The sequence below is a fragment of the Hemiscyllium ocellatum genome, chromosome 21 (genome assembly GCF_020745735.1).
Source record: "Hemiscyllium ocellatum isolate sHemOce1 chromosome 21, sHemOce1.pat.X.cur, whole genome shotgun sequence".
NCBI lineage: Eukaryota > Metazoa > Chordata > Chondrichthyes > Orectolobiformes > Hemiscylliidae > Hemiscyllium > Hemiscyllium ocellatum.
In genome coordinates, this window is record NC_083421.1 from 54,482,316 (window position 1) to 54,505,211 (window position 22,896).

Here is a 22,896-nt window from a genome sequence, read left to right on the forward strand (position 1 = left end):
AAGGTGCTGCTCCATCAACGTAAAATCTTAAGAATGTTTTAACATCAGCTCTAAAACTAATGTATACATTAAAAGGATCAATTCCCATTTTGTTTATAGCCATCTCCATTTCTTTTGTGCTTATCATGCTCCACAATTTTCATAGCTGCAAAAAATTAGATACTTTGCAATGATCGCGAACTTTGTGTTTTGTCATATCCTGGCAAATTGTTAAACAGTGACTTTTGTCAATGTGCTTTTTATTTTGGACTAACGTAACAACTGCAGATGTGCTTACATTGCAAAACATGATTAATATGTCCTGCAAACAAAAAATAGCTAAATTCTGCCAATGTAAGTTGATTTGACTGGAACTGTTCATTCAAATTTAATCCAGTGAGTGAAGAATTAGATTTGGCTGAACATTGGACTCAGGGATCATGATGCGCTGCCTAAAAATTCAGATCTGAAAGGACAAGATGCTTTTTGGCTGGTGTGACAAATCCATACCCTAAGGTTCTTTGATGTCAAATGGAAGCTTTGGTACAGGTGGTGGACAAGATGAAAGGTCAAGATAACTTTCAGATAGTCATTGCGAAGTTAATAAAACAGCAAACTGTGGCAAAAACATAAATAAAGTGCTGGAGAAACTCAACTGCTCTGGCAGCATCTGTAGAGAGAAAAACTGAAAACTGTAGGTAGCAGTCCATTTCTAGGAACCAGCATTCCTGCAAAACGCTCAATTTTCTCACATATGGTCAAGGTCAGTGAACGCAAACACATACCATTTCCTTACAAACAAATTATTAGTCCATGTGTCAGTCTATTCACATATCCCCAGTGATTTCAATTACTAACTGCCTCCCCACACAGTCTTCTGCAAGCCTCACAGATAAACCACAGCTAGCATACTTCAGCTACTGAAATGCTGTAGGTTCACTTTCACAAACATTGTTCCTCCTTCTTACAGGACACATTTCCCCATAAATAGACAATAGCATCTAATTAGGGAGGGTTTGGGTGTTAATTAGAGACTTGTGCAATTTATTAATCCCTTCAGCAGCTACAGCAACCCATGTCTGACAGATATCACTTTAGATATTGAAGACAATCAATTTTTTAATACAGAAAGAAATGCAAGAGTACAGTGCAATCTACAAAATACTGGATTAATAATGTAGGACTTTTAAGTGTATTGAATTTGTTATCTAGTACCATAAGTAACAGTGTGCTTGTTTCCATAAATTACACGACAATTCATCATCCTGCACATTGAGATGCAATCCTGTGTATTTGAAAAAAGATCAATGCATATTTCCCAGTCCTGACTGCACTGGCTACCAGGACACTTCCTTCAGGCGATCTTCTTTGACGTGGAAAATTAGGAGAATCACTGTGGGTCCAGTTTCATCTATTTTAGAATGACAATCAAGTTCCTGGGCCTGTCAACCAAATCAGAGTATCTTCAGCCTTAGAAGAATGGCAGCCCCACTGTTAAGGATTGTGCATTGCCACTGTTGTGGGATAACCTGGCAGCATCTCCATCTTGAAATGCCTTTGAATGAATTATTCATTTGAAGATGACACAATACAGGGTGGAAAGGGGAGTTGTGAGGAGGATGAGGACAGTCTGTAGTGTGATTTGGACAGTCAGTGGGGAAATGCATGATATGCATTATACAGTGGATAACTGCAAGACTTTGGCAGCAAAAGTAGAAGGCAGATTATTATTTCAATGGCTGTAAATTGCAAAAGGGGGAAGGTTCAACGAGACTTGGGCGTCCTTGTTCATCAGGGGCAGAAAGTAAGCGTGCAGGCGCAGCCAGTATCAAAGAAAGGAAATTGCATGTTGGCCTTCATAGTGAAAGGATTTAAATACAGGAACAAGGATCGAGTGTGGTGCTGGAGAAGCACAGCAGGTCAGGCAGCATCTGAGGGGCAGGAGAATCAATGTTTCGGGTGAGAGATGAGGGCTCTTGCCTGAAACATCAGTTCTCCTCCTCGGATGCTGTCGGACCTGCTGCGCTTTTCCAGCACCACACTCTTGACTCTGATCTCCAGCATTTGCAGTCCTCACTTTCTCCATAGGAACACAGATGCCTTTCTACAATTATACAGGACAGTGGAGGGGCCACACCTGGAAAATCATATGCAGTTTTGGATTCCTTATCTGAGAGAAGGATGTTCTTACTATAGAGGGAATGCAACAAAGGTTTACTCAATTGATTTCAGGGTTGGCAGGACTAACAATGAGGAGAGATGGAGTCAGTTAGGATTGTATTCACTGGAGTTTAGAAACAAAATGGGGGTAATCTGATGGAAACCTATAAATTTTAACAGGACCAAACAGGTTAGATACAGGAAGGATGCTCCAGATGGTAGAGGACTCCTGAACCAGGGTTCATGGTTTAAAGATAAGGGGTAAACTTTTTAAGATAGAGAGAAGAACATTTTTGGACCAAGGGAGTGGTGAGCCTATGGAATTCACTACCAAAGGAAGTGACTGAAGCCAAAGCGTTGCTTGTTTTTAAGAAGGAGGTAGATGTAGCTCTTCTGGTTAAAAGGATCAAGGGATTATGATGGAGGGTGGGTTTAAGGTATGAATACCGTTATTCAGTCACAATCACAATGAATGATGAAGCAGACTCTAGGGGTCCCATGGTCTACTCCTGCTCCTATTTTGTACGTTAAGAAAATAAATGGCAGTTGCAGCTGTTCACTGATGAGGGTATTGCAACTCCTGGGGACTAGGTGTAGGAGGGCTTGCGAGCTCCCAGGCGAACTCAGATGGAAAACAGCCTTCAGGCACTTGCTGAGCTGGGCTCTCTACAGGGATCCATCTGCCACTAAAATGAATCTGGCAGCATCACAATCTGCATGAAAACAAAGCAGATGGGTTGCTCCTGGATAAGAAGTCTGTGTTGGTGATGATCCACTTCCTAGGAAACCACCAGGAAGTGTGAACACTTTGGCCTGCTGAACCCAAGCTCATATCTCTTAAGTTCTATTCTTAAACTATCTCTTTGGAACTGCAAAGATTCTGCCCTGTAACTTCTATTATACACAGCAAATTTTTAAAAAGTGAGCATAAACAAAGATAAATTACAGATTAAGGCAATTCATTAATCAAGAAGGGTTAAAAGGAAGTTCCTTATAAAATAAGTGTAACAACAAGGGTGAAGAATTCTGTTTTGTTCTAAAAAAAATCAGATGACACAGATTACAAGGTTTGTATACTCCCTTAGGCATAATTTCTCTAAAAGTTCATTGTTTTTATGCATTTTCCGTTCAGAAATGAAGACAGGCTAACCAACTCTGGGATTTCATCACAAGAGATATTGTGAATAAAATTAGTGGTTCTTTTCCAATGTAAAATACAACATTTCAGCTAGATAATTCACCCAATAGCCCAACTGAGAGCTGTTAAATCTCATTAAAAGCACTGCTAATTAAGCTGAGAAAAATTACAAGTACATTGAGACATGAAACAACATTTGTGTAAAGGTAAAGTCGTCATTGGACAACAAGAACATATGACCATTCTCTCATTTGAGAGAGAGACGACTGATGGTGGTTTTACTTGAAGTAACTAAAAGAGATGGAAAGAGAAACAGAAAATGCGCTAATTTTACAAAATTCATTGCTTCCAGGGCAGCTCCAACAGATTGGAAAACAACAAATGTGACGCCACTGTTAAAAAAAAATCTAAGACAAAAGATGGGGAATTATAGATCAGTCAGCTTAACATCTGTAGTAGGGAAATGCTTGAATCTATTATCAAGGAAGAAACAGCAAGACATCTAGATAGAAATTGTCCCATTGGTTAGATGCAACATGGGTTCATGAAAGGCAGGTCATGCTTAACAAATCTACCGGAATGTTATGAAGACAATAGCAGCATGGTGGACAATGGGGATCCAGTAGATGTAGTGTATCTATATTTCCAAAAGGCATTCAACAAAGTGCTGCTGCATAAGATAAAAATGCAAAGCGTTACAGACAATGTATTAGCTAACTAATCCTCTATCCATGCTAACAGGAAGCAAAGAGTGGGGATACGTTAGCACTTTCCTGGTTGGCAACGTGACCAGTTGTGTGCCTCAGGAATCATCTTCGAGGAGAAAGTGAGGACTGCAGATGCGGGAGATCAGAGTTGAAAGTGTGTCGCTGGAAAAACGCAGCAGGTCAGGCAGCATCCAAGGAGCAGGAGAATTGACGTTTCGGGCAGGAGCCCTTCTTCAGGAATGAGGAGAGTGTGCCAAGCAGGCAAAGATAAAAGGTAGGGAGGATGGACTTGGGAGAGGGGCGTTGGAAATGCGATAGGTGGAAGGAGGTTAAGGCGAGGGTGATAGGCCGGAGCTGGGGTGGGGGCAGAGAGGTCAGGAAGAAGATTAGGAGGGTGATGCTGAGTTCGAGGGTTGGGACTGTGACAAGGTGGGGGAGGGGAAATGAGGAAACTGGAGAAATCTGAGTTCATCCCTTGTGGTTGGAGGGTTCCTAGGCAGAAGATGAGGCGCTCTTCCTCCAGCCGTTGTGTTGCTATGGTCTGGCAATGGAGGAGTCCAAGGACCTGTATGTCCTTGGCAGGGTGGGAGGGGGAGTTGAAGTGTTGAGCCACGGGGTGGCTGGGTTGGTTGGTCCGGGTGTCCCAGAGGTGTTCTCCGAAACGTTCCACAAGTATGAAGCCTGTCTCCCCAATATAGAGGAGGCCACATCGGGTGCAGCGGATACAGTAAATGATGTGTGTGGAGGTGCAGGTGAATTTGTGGCGGATATGGAAGGATCCCTTGGGGCCTTGGAGGGAAGTAAGGGGGGGGATGTTTGGGCACAAGTTTTGCATTTTTTGCGGTTGCAGGGCAAGGTGCCAGGAGTGAGGTTGGGTTGGTGGGGGGTGTGGACCTGACAAGGGAGTCACGGAGGGAGTGGTCTTTTCGGAATGCTAATAGGGGAGGGGAGGGAAATATATCCCTGGTGGTGGGGTCTGTTTGGAGGTGGTGGAAATGATGACGGATGATATGGTGTATATGGAGTTTTGTGGGGTGGTAGGTGAGGACCAGTGGGGTTCTGTCCTGGTGGTGATTGGAGGGGCGGGGCTCAAAGGCGAAGGAGCGAGAAGTGGAAGAGATGCGGTGGAGGGCATCGCCGATCATGTCTGGGGGGGGAAATTGCGATCTTTGAAGGAGGCGGCCATCTAGGTTATTCGGTATTGGAACTGGTCCTCCTGGGAGCAGATGCAGCGGAGACGAAGGAGTTGGGAATATGGGATGGCGTTTTTACAGGGGACAGGGTGGGAGGTGGTGTAGTCTAGGTAGCTGTGGGAGTCGGTCGGTTTATAGTAAGTGTCCGTGTTGATTCGGTCACCCGAGATAGAACTGGAGAGGTCTAGGAAGGGGAGGGAGGAGTCTGAGACGGTCCAGGTAAATTTGAGGTTGGGGTGGAAGGTGTTAGTAAAGTGATTAGATTAGATTAGATTACTTACAGTGTGGAAACAGGCCCTTCGGCCCAACAAGTCCACACCGACCCGCTGAAGCGCAACCCACCCATACCCCTACATTTACCCCTTACCTAACACTACGGGCAATTTAGCATGGCCAATTCACCTGACCCGCACATCTTTGGACTGTGGGAGGAAACCGGAGCACCCGGAGGAAACCCACGCAGACACGGGGAGAACGTGCAAACTCCACACAGTCAATCGCCTGAGGCGGGAACTGAACCCAAGTCTCTGGCGCTGTGAGGCAGCAGTGCTAACCACTGTGCCACCGTGGATGAACTGTTCAACCTCCTCGTGGGAGCATGAGGCAGCGCCGATACAGTCATCAATGTAGCGGAGGAAAAGGTGGGGTTGGTGCTGGTGGAGCTGTGGAAGAGAGTACTAGAGCAAATTGCAGAGGACTGTGAAACTTCGCAGAGGGGCATAGATTATGCAAGTGGGCAAAGGTCTGGCAGATGGACTACAATGTTAATAAATGTGAAGTCATCCATTTTGGTAGGAATAACAGTAAAAAAGGGCTATTATTTGAATGGTAAGAAATTGCAGCACGCAGATGTGCAGAGGGAATTGGGCATCCTTATGCATGGACTGCGTGCAGCTTTGGTCTCCTTACTTGAGAAAGGATGTACTGGCACTAGATGGGGTGCAGAGGAGGTTCCCTTGGTTGATTCTGGAGTTGAGGGGGTTGAGGACAGACTGAGTAGACTGGGATTATATTCATTGGAATTTAGAAGAATGAGGGGGGAGATCTTGTAGAAATATAAAATTATGAAGGGAATAGATAAGATAGAAGTAGGAAGGATTTCCCACTGGCAGGTGAAACTAGGACAAAAGAGCACAGCCTCAAAATTAGGGGGAGCAGATTTAGAACTGAATTGAGAAGGAACTTCTTCACCCAAAGGACTGTTAATCAATGGAATTCCCTGCCCAGTGAAGTAGGTGAAGTTCCCTCATGGAAATGCTTTTAAAGGTAAGATAGATAAAACTTTAAACAGTAAAGGAATTAAGGTTATGGTGAGGGTGAGGGTAAACGGAACTGAGGCCAAAAATAAATCAGCCATGATCTTATTGACTGGTGAAGCGGGCTTGAAGGCCAGAAGCTTACTCTTGCTCTTAGTTCTTATGTATGTTCTTGTCTTCGGCAATGGGAGAGTTGAGAAAGAGAGTCCTCATGATAACCCCATTGGGAAGTGAATCCATGCTGCATCACCTAAACAACTCATCCAACCAACTGAGCTAACTGACTGCCTATGTGTATTTCAAGTTCAAAACTAAAAAGATCATTTTGCTTGGGAAATTACATTCACAATGAAATTCACAGCCTAAAAAAAAGAATATTCTCTGCAATAAGAATATGAGATTGCTTGGGACTGATGATATGAGATATTTCCATTTGTGAGGGATACTAACATAAGATAAATATAAGATAATCACCAATAAATCTAATAAAAAATTCAGAACATCCTCGTTTAAAAGAATACAAGGTGATTTCATTCAAATAGAGACAAAATTCTTACAGGGATTGATAGGATCGTTGCAGGAAGGATGTTTCCTCGGGCCAGTGTGGAGGCTTGTTGGTCACAGTCCAGAACTAGGTACACTGCCTCAGAATAAAGGGGCAAGCCATTTTGGATTAAAATGAGGAAACATTTCTTCATCCAGAGAGTGGTGAATTTTTTGACATTTTCTGCTGTGGGGGCTGTCAGGACTATGTTCAAAACTGAAGTTGAAAAATGTTTACAAAGATAAACAAAGAAAAAGAAAGATAGTGCAGGAATAAGATGCACCATGATCTCACTGAATGGCTCAGCAGAACTCCATTACCACAAATGGTAAGGATATGGAACTCACTACAAGGAGCAGATGAGACAAACAGCAGATATATATTCAAGGAGAAGCTAGATGAGCACCTTAAAAAAGGTAAGAAAAGGAGGACATGCTGCTTGGCAAGATGAAGTGGGATAATGGGAACTTTGAGAGGATCGTTCATGTTGGTAATGATCACTGGGGGGAATTGCCTGTTCAAGTAGTTTGGGGAGGAGGAGCTCCAAGGGATTTGAGTGGTGAACGCAGCCACATAGGGTCAGATTGATGGTGACATAAGTGGAAGGAAAAAGGAGCTGGCTGCAAGGTTGAGGAGAAGAATGCTGCAAGGAAAGAACACTAAGAATACCCAACTAGCTGGGGTCCAAGAAAACTTGAGATCACCAAGATCAATTCCTTACAAATGAATGTGGACCCTGTAAGTTAAGGCTGCATATGATTAGGTGCAAACAGCTGTGGATAGTGTCGTGGACAATATTTTATTAAATGTTTCAAATAGCCCAAATTTGACTTCATATGTTGATTGGCAAAAAAGCAGACGTGATAGTAGTAAAAAAAATCTTTTACACTTTGTGACTTGGATTGGAATCCTGATATTGTGGTGAGTGCAGATTCACATTAGTTGTGAAAGGAAAATTGGACAAATACTTTTTTTTAAAAAAAAAGCACAGGTAGTAGTGCTGATGGTTATTTGGGAGTGGGCCGGCGCAAAGTGTGGTGGTGGTGGTGGTTAGACACTGAACAAGACTGACTGGACTTTTCCATAAAGGAATTGCTGCAGACTCAAATGAGCGATTTGACCTCCTTTTACGTTACACTATTCAATTCTATAGGAGCCATGCATACTGTAAAGGTACTTGACAGAAGTTGTCATGGTTACGGGATGGGAAGGATAATGGACTCAGAAACAGGAGAAACATCAAGAGTCATGTTTTGGAATGGTGCAAGTACTTTGGAACCAGTGTTCAAGGAATAGGAATGCTGTAGTAGCAAATTAATGTAATTGATTGCAATATAGATCATAATTTTAACTCCATGTGGGAAATTACTTGAGATAAAAGAACAAATTAGTCCATCAGGTACATTTATTAATACCAACTAGCTAGAATGCACCATTCTGAACTGTAGATTAAATGTGAAATTGGATTATGACACAAAGCAGTACGATGTTTGAGGAGCTGAGTTAATTTCATAACCTGACACAACAAAACCGACTCAGTTTACAATTATCCAAATCTTGAGTTTGATGCAGGCTTTTTAAACAAAATACTGTTTTTCATCTTTTGAATGCTTATCTTTTTATCTGACCTTGACACCAAATCAGATATTTTGTTCAGATCTTCATGATTATTAGGTTTCTTGATAAAGCTCATCACTTTTATTAAATTGCCCAAAATATAATCTACAATCCGAAAGCACAAAAGGAAATAAACTCAGCATGTGAGACTTATGTAACCATTATACATAGTTAAAAATTTGTCCATCCCAGTCCAACACTGGTACCTCCACAATATTGTACATAGACTTACATGTTTTTCATCAATAGATTCAGCTGCTTTTGTGATTCCATCGAGACACTTTCCAATGATGGGTATGACTTGCCTGTCAACCTCAGAAAAGGTCTTCATTGATTCACCAATTTTAACTATTCTTCTTTCATCCAGATCTTGAATTCTCTGAAAGTAACAATTTTATTGTTGAATTTTTGATATTTAAAGCATGGTAAACTAAACCTCTGAGGAATGTCCCCAGGAAGAGCCAGAGTATTTGTATGCATGGTCATCGCTTGGTTATCTAATTCTGTTCTGTGATAAGCAGGTATTGTATCTTGCATTATATCAAAATCCTCATTAGAAATCTGATCTAACTGTAATCTGATTCAATAATTTAAAAGCCCAGAAGGAAAACCAGCATTCCTGTAAATTTGTGAAAATATACAGGTGCTATAGGTCATGACATCAATTATTCAATGTATCCAGTTGCTGTAATTATAGTTATCATCAGTTTTCTCTTGACAACATTCATTAATCAAGCATCTAAATTTGATTAATTTTTTTTAAAAAAGGAAAGCATCCGGTAGCTGTGATGCAATGATCTAACTGCTAAAGCCACTATAATGACAAATCTTCTGTTACTATCCTAACACAGAGTCCAATCCCAGATTTGCTAGCCCAGTGGGATGAAAAAAGTAAATGTTTTGACTTGGATTTTCATCACGATAGAGTGCCTTGGTAAATCTGGCAGCCCAGCCTGTAAATCAAAAGTGTTGCCCTAACCACGGCTCTTTCCACTTACGTGGTGTCAGGAATTATGCAGCTCAAATTTTGCACAAGCACATTTCATGAAGGTAGCCAGCCATTTATGTCAGCAGCTGCCTCCTTTCAACCTGGATTTCAGTAGTGTAAGAGTGTAAAACCTGGAGTGTGCTGAGCAGACCTGTTAACAATATATATCAATTTGGATGAGGAAAGCAAATGTACTAGAGCCAAGTTTTTGCATGACACAGAACAGGTAACAAATAAGTGGTAAGGATGACACACAGGGCTTACAGAGGGATATAGACAGGTTAAGTAATTGCGAATAAAAAACTTGACAGATAGAATAATTTAGGAAAATGTGAGGTTATGCATTTGACAGGAGAAATAGAGGAGCTGAATCTTATTTAAATGGAGAAAGACTGCATAAAGTTATAACAGGGAAATTTTAGAGTCATTTTCCATAAATCACAAAAAGCTAGCATAAAGTTCAGCAAGTAATAGGGGAGGCAAATGTAATGTTGGCCTTTTTTCAAAGTGTGTGGAGTTTAAAAGTAGGGATGCTTTGCTAAAACTTTACAAGGCCATAGGTGGAGTACTGAACAGTTTTGGGTCCCTTATCGAAGGAAAGATACATTGGAAGCAGCCCAGAGGCAGTTCATTCAGCTGTGATGTATAGGGGGACTATCTTATGAGAAGTTAAATAGGTGGGCCTATATTTTTTGAAATTTAGAAAAAAATGAGGGACAATCTTTGTGAAACATGCAAGATTTTTTGGGGAATTGACACAGTACATGCAGAAAAGTTGCTGCTTCTTGTGGAAGTGTCTAGGACCATAGAACATTATTTCAAAATAAGGCTTGCATATATTGCATATTTAAGTGGAGGCGAGGAGCATTTTCTCTCTCAAACAGAAGTAAATCTGTGGAATGTTTGCCCACAGAAGGCCTTTGAGACTGGATCATTTAATATAATTAAAGCGGACATGGATTTTTACTCCGTAAGAGAACCAAGGGTTATGAAGAAAAGGGAGAAAAGTGGAGTTTGCATAAGATCCTGGGACACCTCTGGGAGAGCAATTTGGATTTGTTAAAAGCTGGAATAATGGTTGACAAAAATTGCCCAAACCATTTTACTTTCAAGGTCTTTGGAACGATCAATAAAACTATCAAAGTCAAGTATCAAGATTGTCAAAAGCAACTGTAAGGCGATCTGTCAAAAAGAGGGTCAAGAGTGTGGTGCTGGAAAAGCACAGCAGATCAGACAGCATCTGAAGAGCAGGAAAATTGACATTTCAGGCATAAGCCCTTCATCAGAATGAAGGGTTTATGCCAGAAACGTCAATTCTCCTGTTCCTTGAATGCTGCCTGACCTGCTGTGCTTTTCCAGCACCACATTCTCGATTCTGATACTCCAGGATCTGCAGTCCTCATTTTTTCCAATCTGTCAAAAGAGCCAAGTTAAAATTCCTGACCTTTAAAAATCAGAATCATTACTACAGTTCGCGAGTTTTGAGAAGATTTGTAGCACAGGTCGAGGTTCTGGATGTAGGTTTGCTCGCTGAGCTGGAAGGTTCATTTTCAGATGTTTTGTCACCATACTTCAGTGAGCCTCTGGATGAAGCACTGCTTATGATTCCTGCTTTCTATTTATAGGTTTGGGTTTCTTTGGGTTGGTGATGTCATTTCCTGTGGTGATGTCATTTCCAGTTCTTTTTCTCAGGGTATGGTAAATGGGGTCCAAGTCAATGTGTTTGTTGAAATGCCATGCTTCTAGGAATTAGTGTGCGTTTCTGTTTGGCTTATCCTAGGATGGATGCGTTGTCCCAGTCGAAGTGGTGTCCTTCCTTATCTGTATGCAAGGATACTAGTGAGACCCCCCTTGGTATCATGGTAGCCCACAAACCCACCACAACACTAAAACAGCAGCTAATAAACTTGAAAGACTTGAAATAGTGTAAGAATTATAACAAACACTATATTGGACAAACAGGCAGAAAACTAGCCACAGGATACATGAACATCAACTAGTCACAAAACGACATGACGCTCTCTCACTAGTATCCTTACATACAGATAAGGAAGAAAACCACTTCGACTGGGACAACACATCCATCCTAGGACAAGCCAAACAGAGACACGTCTGAGAATTCCTCAAAGCATGGCATTCCAACCGGCACACTATCAACAAACACATTGACTTGAACACCATTTACCAACCCCTGAGAAAAAGAACAGGAAATGGCACCACCAAACCAAAGAAACCCAAACATATAAATAGAAATCAGGAATCATCAGTAGTGCTTCGTCCAGGGGCTCCCTGAAGACGTTACTTCGTATGGTGATGAAACGTCTGAAAATGAACCTTCCAGCTCAGCGAGCATACCTACATTCAGCATTACTGGAGTGATAAAACAAAAAAATGCTGTCTGATGATTTTCATTATCGATTAGTGCAGCTCAGTTTTGCAAGTAACCATTACAACTGCAATATGCTTGCCATTTCAATGTTAGATTGACAGTTACAAATGATTATTGGTTCTTTGAAGCAGGTTTAAAAATTCCATGATGTAGTAATAAGGAATTATGCAATTGAATGAAATGTTTGTTTTAAGACATGGGATTGAGTATAGAAGTTGGGAAGTTATGTCACAGTTGTACAGGACGTTGGTGAGGATGCACTTGGAGTGTTGTGTTCAGTTCTGGTCATCTTGCTATTAAATTAGAAAAGGTGCAGAAGAAATTTACAGGGATGTTGCCAGGACTCAAGGTTCTGAGTTCTCGGGAGAGGTTGGACAAGATACGGCCTTTTTCTTTAGAGTATAGGAGACTGAGGGGGGGATTTTAAAGAAGTGTATAATATTATGAGAGGCATGGATAGGGTGAATGCACTGTCTTTTTCCCAGGGTTGGGGAATTGAGCACAAGAGGGCATCAGTTTAAGGTGAGAGGGGAAAGAATAAAAGGGAACCAGAGGGGCAACATTTTTACATAGAGGGTGGCACGCGTATGGAATGAGCTGCCAGCGGAAGTGGTTGAGGTGGGTACATTAACAACATTTAAAAGACATTTGGACCAATTAATGGATAGGAAAGAGTTAGAAGGATATGGGCCAAGTGCAGGGAAATTGAGTTAGCGTAAATGGATGTTTGGGACAGCATGGACCAGTGTGGGCCAAAGGGCATGTCTCCTTGACTGGCATTTGGCACTCTGGTCTTCATCAGTTGGACTCTACGTAATTTAGAGGAATGTTAATGTACCAAAGGTTTTTTACGATTAGGAGTCAACAACTCCAGCTCAGATTCTTTGAGCTTTATTCTTTTAGCAGATTATCATCTCATTTTGGAATGGATCTAGAGTTTTGCCCATGAAGGGTACTAGGTGAGTTGGCATAGTAGGTGCAAGGGCAAAGGCTGTGGGTAGAAGGCATGAATTAGTACTAAGTTGGCTTTTGAACTACAAAGGACCTTAGGGTGGGTACAGGGTCATAGATGGGTATGAAAACTGTGTAGGGCTATTCGATGGGTGCAGGGTTATAAGGCAGAATTGAGGGGGCATGGGCAGTTTGGACATGTCTGCAATAATTTCTAATATACCCATTCCCTGGAATGTAAACCTGAGCTTCAGGCAGGAATAGTTAAGGCTGGATTTGCAACGATAGGAATTCTACCAATTTTATTCAACACTGAGCCCCAACTCTCAGACAGAAACCCAGGCCTTACGAATATGTAGTTATTCAATGACATTACTCTGTAATGGCTTAGATATAACACATCCATGCTGTGATACGACACAGATGAGATCTAAAATTACATATGCAGATTTTCAGTCATTTACTGGCAAGTGTTCAATTCGGTGGTCCATGCTAGTTTGAAGGAAAATCTGGACAACATTCAGCTTGACTTGATAAGTGGCAACTACCATTCAAAGTGCACACGGTCCGGTCAATGACTATCTTGAACAAGAGAGAATTTAAACATCTTTTACGGACATTCAATGGCATTATCATTCTTGAATTATCCACTATCAAAAACCTAGAGTTTGACATTGACCAGACTGAACTGGACCAGCTATATCAATACTGCGGCAACATGTGCACATCAGAGGCCAAGAGATTTACGGTAGGTAACTGACCTGCTAATTCCTATCTATCATCTAAAAGCACAAGTCAGGAGAGTGATAGATTGAGAGCAGCTCCAATAATACAAGAGAAGTTTCACACCATTCATGGACAAAGCAATCCACTTAACTGGCACCCCAGTGACAACCTCAAACATTCACTCTCAGTCACCAAATACCATCTCCAAGATGAAACGGAGCATTTTACCAAGCCTCCTTCAACAGCAGCTCCTAAACCCATGGCTTCTTATTAGCTTGAATGACAAGGGTAGCAGTGACATCTGCAAGTTCCCTTCCCAGCCACATCTAATCTTGACTTGGAACTAACAGTTACAATCGAAGGATACTGGGTAGATCATTTAGGACTGAGATGAAGATCAATATCTTCACCTAGAATGGTGAGCCTGTGGAATTTTCTACCACAGAAAGTGATCTAGGCCAAAATATTGTACTATTTTGATAGAGGTTGATTATAGCACTTCGAGCTAAAGGGATCAAAGAATATGAGGGAAAGGCTAATGAACTGGATGATCAGCCATGATCATAACGAATGTTGGAGCAGCTTCAAAAGGACCAAATGGTCAACTCCTGCTCCTATTTTCTATATTTCTACTTAAATTACCATTATTCACTTTTGTTAGGTCAAACTCCTGAAGATTCCTTTTCAACTGCACTACAGGTATATTTAAACCACATAGACTGAAGGTGGTCCAAAGTGAAGTTCCCTACCTGCACAAGGACAATTAGGGATGGGGAACAAATGCATGCCCACATCCTGTGAATGAATAAAAAGAATTACAATGACCTTTGACATTTACAAGAATTGCACCTTTATAATAATTTAAAGTAACCAGGTTCTAACTTACCTGGAATATGTTTGGTATGTTTGTATAATAATGTTCATGTTGTTCCTTATTAAAGTTCTGCAAAACATTGGAATATTCAGTCTTACTCTCCGATGCCACGTGATGTCGGTTATGGGCCTGCTGCCGAGCCTGTTCAGAAACATTCACAAATCAATGGATTGATTAATGACGCTTTACTTGCAATTGATGCTAGCCATTTATTCAATTTTATAAAAAATGATGATTTTATTTTTCAGTGAATAATTATCAAATACATCTTGTATAAGCCAGCAAATGTAGGGTGTAAGAAAGAGAAACATTTAGAAATGCAAGAGTGATGGCAAACCTGAAATCAAATATGGGACTGTAAATAAATCAACGAATTTCAGCTGTGTTCATGGCCAATGCTACATGTACACATAAATAGCTCCTCCTTTGACTCCATACATTTTTGATTATGTCTCCATGGAGTTCTTTTGAATGCCTTCAGTTTTAAAGGTGGTAAAGTGTTTGCTATTTGTGCAAGGTAATAACAGGTTCCTAACCTTTGTTGCAACACTGAGAAAAGAAAAAGGAAGAAAAAGCAGGGAATCCCAATCATATCAGTGGTTATTTGTGAATAATGTTTTTCTTGTTTGTGCAAAGGCAATGTTTTTCAGTTTCTTATTTGCTGAGCATCTGTGTTTCTGGCAGATTATCTGTCAAGTCAGTTTGCCTTGAAACCAATCATTGAGTTGAAACTACTGAATGAAAAGCTTATATGGGCAGAAAATAGAAAACAGCATGACATCGTGGGTGCATGCACAGATTAGATTACGTACAGTGTGGAAACAGGCCCTTCGGCCCAACAAGTCCACATCAACCCAGCGAAGTGCAACCCACCCAGACCCATTCCCCTACATTTACCCCTTCATCTAACACTACGGGCAATTTAGCATGGCCAATTTACGTAACCTGTACATTTTTTTTGGACTGTGGGAGGAAACCGGAGCACCTGGAGGAAACCCACGCAGACACGGGGAAAATGTGCAAACTCCACACAGTCAGTCGCCTGAGGTGGGAATTGAACCCAGGTCTCTGGCGCTGTGAGGCAGCAGTGCTAGCCATCCATAATTGCATTTGAAATTTGCACTCCCCAAATTTTAATAAGCATTTTACGAATAAATATGTGGATAAGGTAACATTTTACAGTGATAGGTTTTTCTGGTAATGTCTGTCAGCTATTTTAGAAAACCAATATATTCTGAAAACAGCACATTAACTAAAATTAGCTCAAGTTATTATGCTAGAATTTAAACATCAGACAAAGGTAATGTTGTCACTTTATTACAATTGTAGTTATTTTCTTAACACCTACCACAGGGGGCACAGGTTGTGTTGCAAATGGGTATCTATACTGTACTTTAGCAGAAATGCAGGTTTCCAATCTTTTTGGCTTGTTTATTTCTGAGTAGTGCAGATAAAAGGCCATTTTCATTCAATGTATTCCTCTGATACATTTAGCATATGATGCCAATGATAAAAACTAATACTTCGGCCCCTTGTCTTCTGGTTGGCAAGCTGATCAAAGTGAGGCCGGCAGTGGGATCTCAATATTGTAAACTAGATTATAAATGACAGCTGTAATTTACCAGTCTGATCACTATTTGATAAAAACAAGAACAAAAGAACAAAACAGCACGGGAAGCTTGCACCGTTACAGTTTGCCCTTTCTTACTAAAACTTTGAATCCTGCTGGAAGAATGCACGTCTATAAAACATGCAAAATAAGGATTAGTCTTGGTTGCGATACCCAATCAGTCCAATAATATGGCATCACTCAGAGTCTAAGTTCACAGAAGATAGCTGGTTATTTACATAAGGTGGCTCCTGCTGTTCATGTAAACAAAAGACACTATCAAAGGTTGAGGACCTAAACAACACATGTGAAAAGTTAAATGGCTGTGGGCACTGGTAATAAAAACCTCTCATCATCAACTAGAGATGGATCATAAATTTCAATGCCGATGGTGCTCAACTTCCATTAACATATAAAGACTACTATATATATTTTTATACACACACACACACTCAATAGCACAGTAAAACTATAATAAATATTAATGACTTGTAGAGAAAACTAATTTGTTAGTTACAAACCTCTAGCATTTAATACTTTCCTACCAAGCCACAGCAAACACAGAAATAAAGTCCAAGGAATTCAAACGACCTTAAAATACATCTTCAATAGAAAAGTAATTTCATTGGACATGACAGCTTTGTGGTAATATTACTGGACTAGCACTGCTGAAATCAGGACTAATGATCTCAAATGACATTAGGTTAAGTCTGACCATTGCAGCTGAGAAATTCAATTCAATCAGTTCAATGAATCTGGAATAAAAGTCTCTTAATTATGAGTACAAATCTATTGGATTTCCAAGAAAACAAATTGGGTCATTTGGGTTCTTTAGGAAGAAAATCCACCTTCCTTATTCAGTCTATTTCTGACTCCACATCCAATATGGGCAATGAAACGTCTGGGTGCTTAACACGTAATGCCTTGCTTCAGCTGATTAATTACCTCTCAATATTGTAAAGCAACCCAGAATAGAATAGCAAGGGCATAGAACGAACTTGGGGTTGAGGATTCCAATGTCAATTATAAATAGTGGCTTAGTATTACTGACACTGACTGAGCCCTGAAGGGAAAACTGTCATACTGGCCCTGCGACATGTGCTAAGAGAAGTCAAACTGGGGAAGAAAAACGATCTTGTCCTCAACAATATACAAGCCCCAGTTGCATTCATCTATGGCAGCAGGGAACACCCTCAGGTGCAATTTTCCCTCTAAGTCACTCACCACCCTGACTTGAAAGCATGTCACCATTCTTTCACTGCCGCTGGAACCAAAGTCTGGAACTTCCTCCTTTAACAGCCTTATAGGTATACATATATCAAATGCAGTTCAAGGAAGCAGCTCATCATCTGCTTAAAGATAATTGAGGGGATAGGTAATAATTGCTAGTTCAGCAAACAAAGTCCAAATTCCCTGAATGAATTAAATTACATTCAGCTCTTCAATAACCTCTGTGATAAGGTCAATTGTATAATTTTCAATACCATTTCTAACTCAAGTACTAAGACGGTCCATGAATGAATGGTACAAAACCTGATCATTCAGGTTTGGACTGATAATAGCTAAGTAACACTGACGCCACACATGTACTGGTCAATGACCAACTCCAACCAGATAGAAATAACCACCTGCTTTTGACACTCAAAAGTATTTAATATTGCTTAATCTCTCACTGTCAACACCCTGGACTTATCATTGAGCAGACATTTAATTAATCCAGCTTCATAACTACTGTAACAAGTCAGTGGTTGGGAGTTCTACAGTAAGCAATTCACTGCAATTCCCCAAAGCACGTGCACCATCTGAAAGGCAAAAAATAAACTGCAGATGCTGGATCCAAAGTAGAAAAGCAAGAGGCTGAAAGAACACAGCAAGTCAGGCAGCATCAGGAGATGGACGAGTCAATGTTTTGGGTATAACCCTTCAAGAATGGGGGTGGGGGCAGGGAGAATTGCAGATAAAGTTGGGGGGTGTGGAATGGAAGGAAAGAATTATTGGTTGGGAGAGGGGGAAGACTGGTGAGGTTGTGATAGGTGAATATAGGTGGTGGGTATGACCTGGTTGGTTGATGGGAAGAATGAATCTGGTTCATAGCTGGAAAGAAGGGTTGGTTGGAGGGATGGAAGGGATGAGGCAGGGCTGAAAAGTGAGTCGGAGGATAGCTGGCAAGATTATTTGAAATTGGAGAACTCAGTGTTGAGTCCTCTAGGTTGTAGGCTGCCCAGAAAGGAGGTGTTGTTCCTCCAATTTGTAGTCTGATTAGCTGTGGCAATAGAGGACACTGAGGGTGGATACAAGATCCATGGAGTGATCTTCATCAGTTTGGCTAGCTCAAGTTTTAACTGAAGAAAGAATGAGGTGCCAGAGGACTGGAGAATAGGCAATATTGTCCCATTGTTTAAGAAAGGTAGCAGGGGTAATTCTGGAAATTACAGACCAGTGTCTCACATCGGTGTAGGGAAGTTATTAGGGATGAGATTCTCCGGGTCAAGATCGATAAGCATTTAAAAGCAAATGGACTGATTAGTGATAGACAGCCTGGTTTTGTGCAGGGAAGGTCATGCCTCACTAACTATTGATTTTTTGAGGAGATGACGAAGATGATTGATGAGAGAAAAGTGGTTGATGTTGTCTACGTGGACTTCAGTAAAGTCTTTGACAAAGTCTCTCATGGCAGACTGGTATAGAGGGTGAGGTCACATAGTATCAGGGGTGAGCTGGAAAAATGGATACAGAACTGGCTTAGCCATAGGAGACGGAGGGTAGCGATGGAAGGAATTTTTCTGGAATGCAGGGCCATGACTAGGAGTGTTCCACAGGGACCAGTGTTGGGATTTCTGCTGTTTGTGATCTACGTAAGTGATTTGGAAGAAAATCTAGCTGGTCCAATTAGTAAGTTCGCAGACAATACAAAGATTGGTGGAGTTGTGGTTAATGAGAAAGATTTTCAGACTATACAGCAGGATATAGTACAGCTGGAGGAATGAGCACAAAAGTGGCAGATGGAATTTAATTCAGACAAATGTGAGGTGATGCATTTTAGAAGGTCAAGTACAGGTGGAAATTATACAATGAATGGCAGAATCCTTAGAAGAATTGATATGAAGAGGGATCTGGGTGTGCAGGTCCACAGATCACTGAAGGTTGCAGGGCAGGTAGATAAGGTAGTAAAAAAAGGCTTGTGGTAATGCTTGCCTTCATTGGAAGGGGCATTAATTATAAGGAAAAGCAAGCTATGCTGTAGCTTTATAGAACTTTAGTTATTCCACATTTGAAATATTGTGTACAGTTCCAGTCATCACATTACCAGAAGAATGTGATTGTTTTGGAGAGGGTACAGAAAAGGTTTACCGGATGTTACTTGGTATGATGGATTTTAGTTGTGAAAAAAGATTGGATAGACTGCGTTTGTTTTCACTGGAGTGCAGGAGGTTGAGGGGCGACCTAATTGAAGTTTATAAGATGTGAGTGACATGGATAGAGTGGAAAGTATGCAGCTTGTTTCCAAGGTAGAGGGGTCAATTACTTGAGGACACAAGTTCGAGGTGTGAGGGGGCAAGTTTAGAAGAGATGTACAAGGCAAGTTTTTCACACAAAGACTGCTGAGTGCTTGGAACACGTTGTTAGAGATGGTGGTGGAAGCAGATACAATAGCAGCATTCAAGAAGCATCTGGACAAGTACATTAATAGGAAGGGAATAGAGGGATAGAAATCCTGTAAGTGAAGACAGTTTTAACATGGAGGAGCAAAATGAGATAGCGCAGGCTTGGAGGGCTGAAGGGCCTGTTCCTTTGCGATAATGTTCTTTGTTCAATAATTTTTCTCTTCAGATTATCAAATTCCCCTTTGAAGCCATAACAGAATTTGCAATTATTATTTTAGTTTACTCCAAAATTTGGCCATTCAGTCCCTCAAACCTGTTTCTCTATTCAATGAGATCATGGCTGAATTCCATATACCTGCTTTGGCTGATATCCTTAAAACATCTTTGCTTCAACATTTGTCTCAGATTTAAAATTAACAATTGATCCAGCATCCACTGCCAATATAGTTCTAAACACCTACCAACTGGTGTGTGTAAAAGTGCTTCCTAACATTTTTATTACATGGTCTAGCCTAATTCTCAGGCTGTGCCCACACTAGTAGAAATAGTTTATCTTTATCTATCTATCCTGTCTTTTCCTGTTAATATCTTGAAGACTTCGATCAGATCACCCCTTAACCGTCTAAATTCTACAGCAAATAGGCCTAACTTGTATAATCACTCCTCATAACTTAACTGCTGAAGTCCAGGTATCATTCTTGTAAACCTATGCTGCCCTCACTCCAAGGCCAATTAATCGTTCCTAAGGTGTAGGGTCCAGATCTGCTCTCAATATTCCAAGTGGGGTCTAACCAGGTTTTTGTATAACTGCAGCATAACTTCTGCATTCTTGTACTCTAGTTCTATGTATATAAATGCCAAAATTCCATTAATTTTCTTGACTATGTTCACGACATTTTAAAGATTACACACCCGAACCCCGAACCACTTGCATTAAAAAAAATCCTTATGCTAAACTTGCAACATTTTAATTCCATTCATCTTGTACCAATTGTCTTAAGTCAGTGTCTTCTGGTTCTCAATGCTCTGTCAATGAAAAATGTCTCTCAATGTCTACCATTCTGACCATATCTACCAAGTCGCTCAAATTTCTCTTCTCTAAGGACAACAGCCACAACTTCTCTATTCTCTCAACATAAGTGAATGCCTTCATCACTGGAGACATTCTGCTTTGCAAAGAGAGACTTTACGCCCTCATCATATAGTATCCAGAATTGGACACAATAGTCCAATTAATGTTGAATCTGTGTTTTAGACCATAAGACGTAGGAGCATAAATTAGGCCATTCAGCCCATCAAGTCTGCTCCGCCACTCAATCATGGCTGATATGTTTCTCAACTGATTCTCCAGCTTTCTCCCTGTAAGCCTTGATCCTCAAGAACTCTTTCTCAGTCTTAAATATACTCAATGACCTGGCCTCCAAGCCTTCTGGGGGAATGAATTCCATAGATTCACCACTCTCTGGCTGAAGAAATTTCTCCTTATCTCCATTATAAAAGGTCTTTCCTTTACTCAAAGACTATGCCCTTGGGTCCTCTTCTTTCCTACCAATGGAAACATCTTCCCAACATCTACTCTGTTCAGGCCATTTTGTATCCTGTATGTTTTAATTAGATGACCCCCTCATCCTTCAAAACTCCATCAAGTATAAATACAGAGTCCTCAAATGTTCCTCAGATGTTAAGCTTTTCATTCCTGGGACTGTTCTCATGAACCTCCTCTGAACACACTCTAGGGCCAGTACATCCTTCCCGTAATATGGGCCTAAAACTGCGCATAGCATTCCATATGTGGCCTGACCAGAGCCTTACAGAGCCTCAGAAGTACAGCCCTGCCTTTATATTCAAATCCTCTCAAAATAAATGCTTTCATTGCATTTGCCTTCCTTACTGCTGACTCAACATGCAAGTCTACCTCGAGAGAATCCTGGAACACAACTCCCAAGTCTCTTTGTACTTCAGAATTCTGAATTTTCTCCCCATTTAGAAAATAGCCCATGCCTCTATTCTTCCTACCAAAGTGCGCTCCCATGTTGTACTCCATCTAATTCCTTCTGCAGCCTTTCCACCTCCTCAATGCTCCCTGTCCCTCTACCTATTTTTGTATTGTCTGCAAACTTAGCTAGAATGCCCTCAGTTCCTTCATCTAGACTGTTAATGTATAAAGTGAAAAGTTGTGGTCCCAACACTGAGCCTTGCAGAACACCACTTGTCACCGGCTGCCATCCTGAGAAGGACACTTTTATCTCCACTCTGTGCTTTCTGCCAGACAGCCAAGCTTCCATCCATACTAGCAACTTGTCTCTGACACAGTGGACCATTATCTTACTCAGTAGCTTCCTGGTGTGGCACCTTGTTAAAGGACTTCTTGAAGTCCGGGTAGATAACGTACATTCGCTCTCCTTAATCCAACCTGCTTGTTATTCCTCAAAGAATTCTAGCAGATTTGTCAGGCATGATTTCCCCTCAATGAAACCATGCTGACTTTGCCCTATTTCACCATATACTTCCAAGTATTCAGAAATCTCATCCTTCACAATAGATTCAAGGATCTTACCAATGGTCAAGGTAGGCTAATTGGTCTGTAATTTTCCATCTTTGGCCTTACTCCTTTTTTAAATAGGGGTGTCACATTAATGATTTTTCAGTCTTCTGGGATTCTCTGTGTTTCTAGCAATTCCTGGCGTATCACCACTGACGCCTCCAGCTATCTCCTTTGGAACTCTGGTGTGTAGAACATCTGGTCCAAGTGATTTATCCATCTTCAGGCCATTCAGTTTTTCTAACACCTTCTCCTTGGTGATGGCCACCATACTCAGCTCTGCCCCCTCAATCTCTTGAATTTTTGGGATATTACTTGTGTCTTTTGCTGGGAAGACTGATGCAAAGTAATTATTTAGTTCCTCAGCCATTTCCTTGTTCCCCACTACTATCTCTCCAGCATCATCTTCCAGCAGCCCAATGTTCTCTTTTGCCCTTTATATATCTAAATAAACTCTTACAGCCTTTATATTACTGGCTACTCACCCTCATATTTAATCTTCTACCTCCTGGTTTCTTTTTTTGTTGCCCTCTGTTGGTCTTTGTAAGCTTCCTAATCCTCTGGTTTCCCAGTGCCCTTCGCCACATTATATGCTTGCTATTTTATAAAGTTTCATCA

At 41.0% G+C, this 22,896-nt stretch overlaps 1 protein-coding gene across 6 annotated transcripts in view; it reads right to left on the reverse strand.

Annotated features, from left to right (window-relative positions):
* Nucleotides 1-22,896, reverse strand: part of LOC132825709 (formin-binding protein 1) — a 222,760-nt gene that overhangs the window by 76,334 nt on the left and 123,530 nt on the right. For all 6 annotated transcript variants that reach the window (XM_060841110.1, XM_060841113.1, XM_060841114.1 and 3 more), the window contains 2 exons: nt 14,535-14,663; nt 8,827-8,973 (listed from right to left, as the gene is read on the reverse strand). In XM_060841110.1, coding sequence (XP_060697093.1) covers nt 8,827-8,973; nt 14,535-14,663 — 276 coding nt within the window. The remainder of the gene's footprint in view (nt 1-8,826; nt 8,974-14,534; nt 14,664-22,896) is intronic.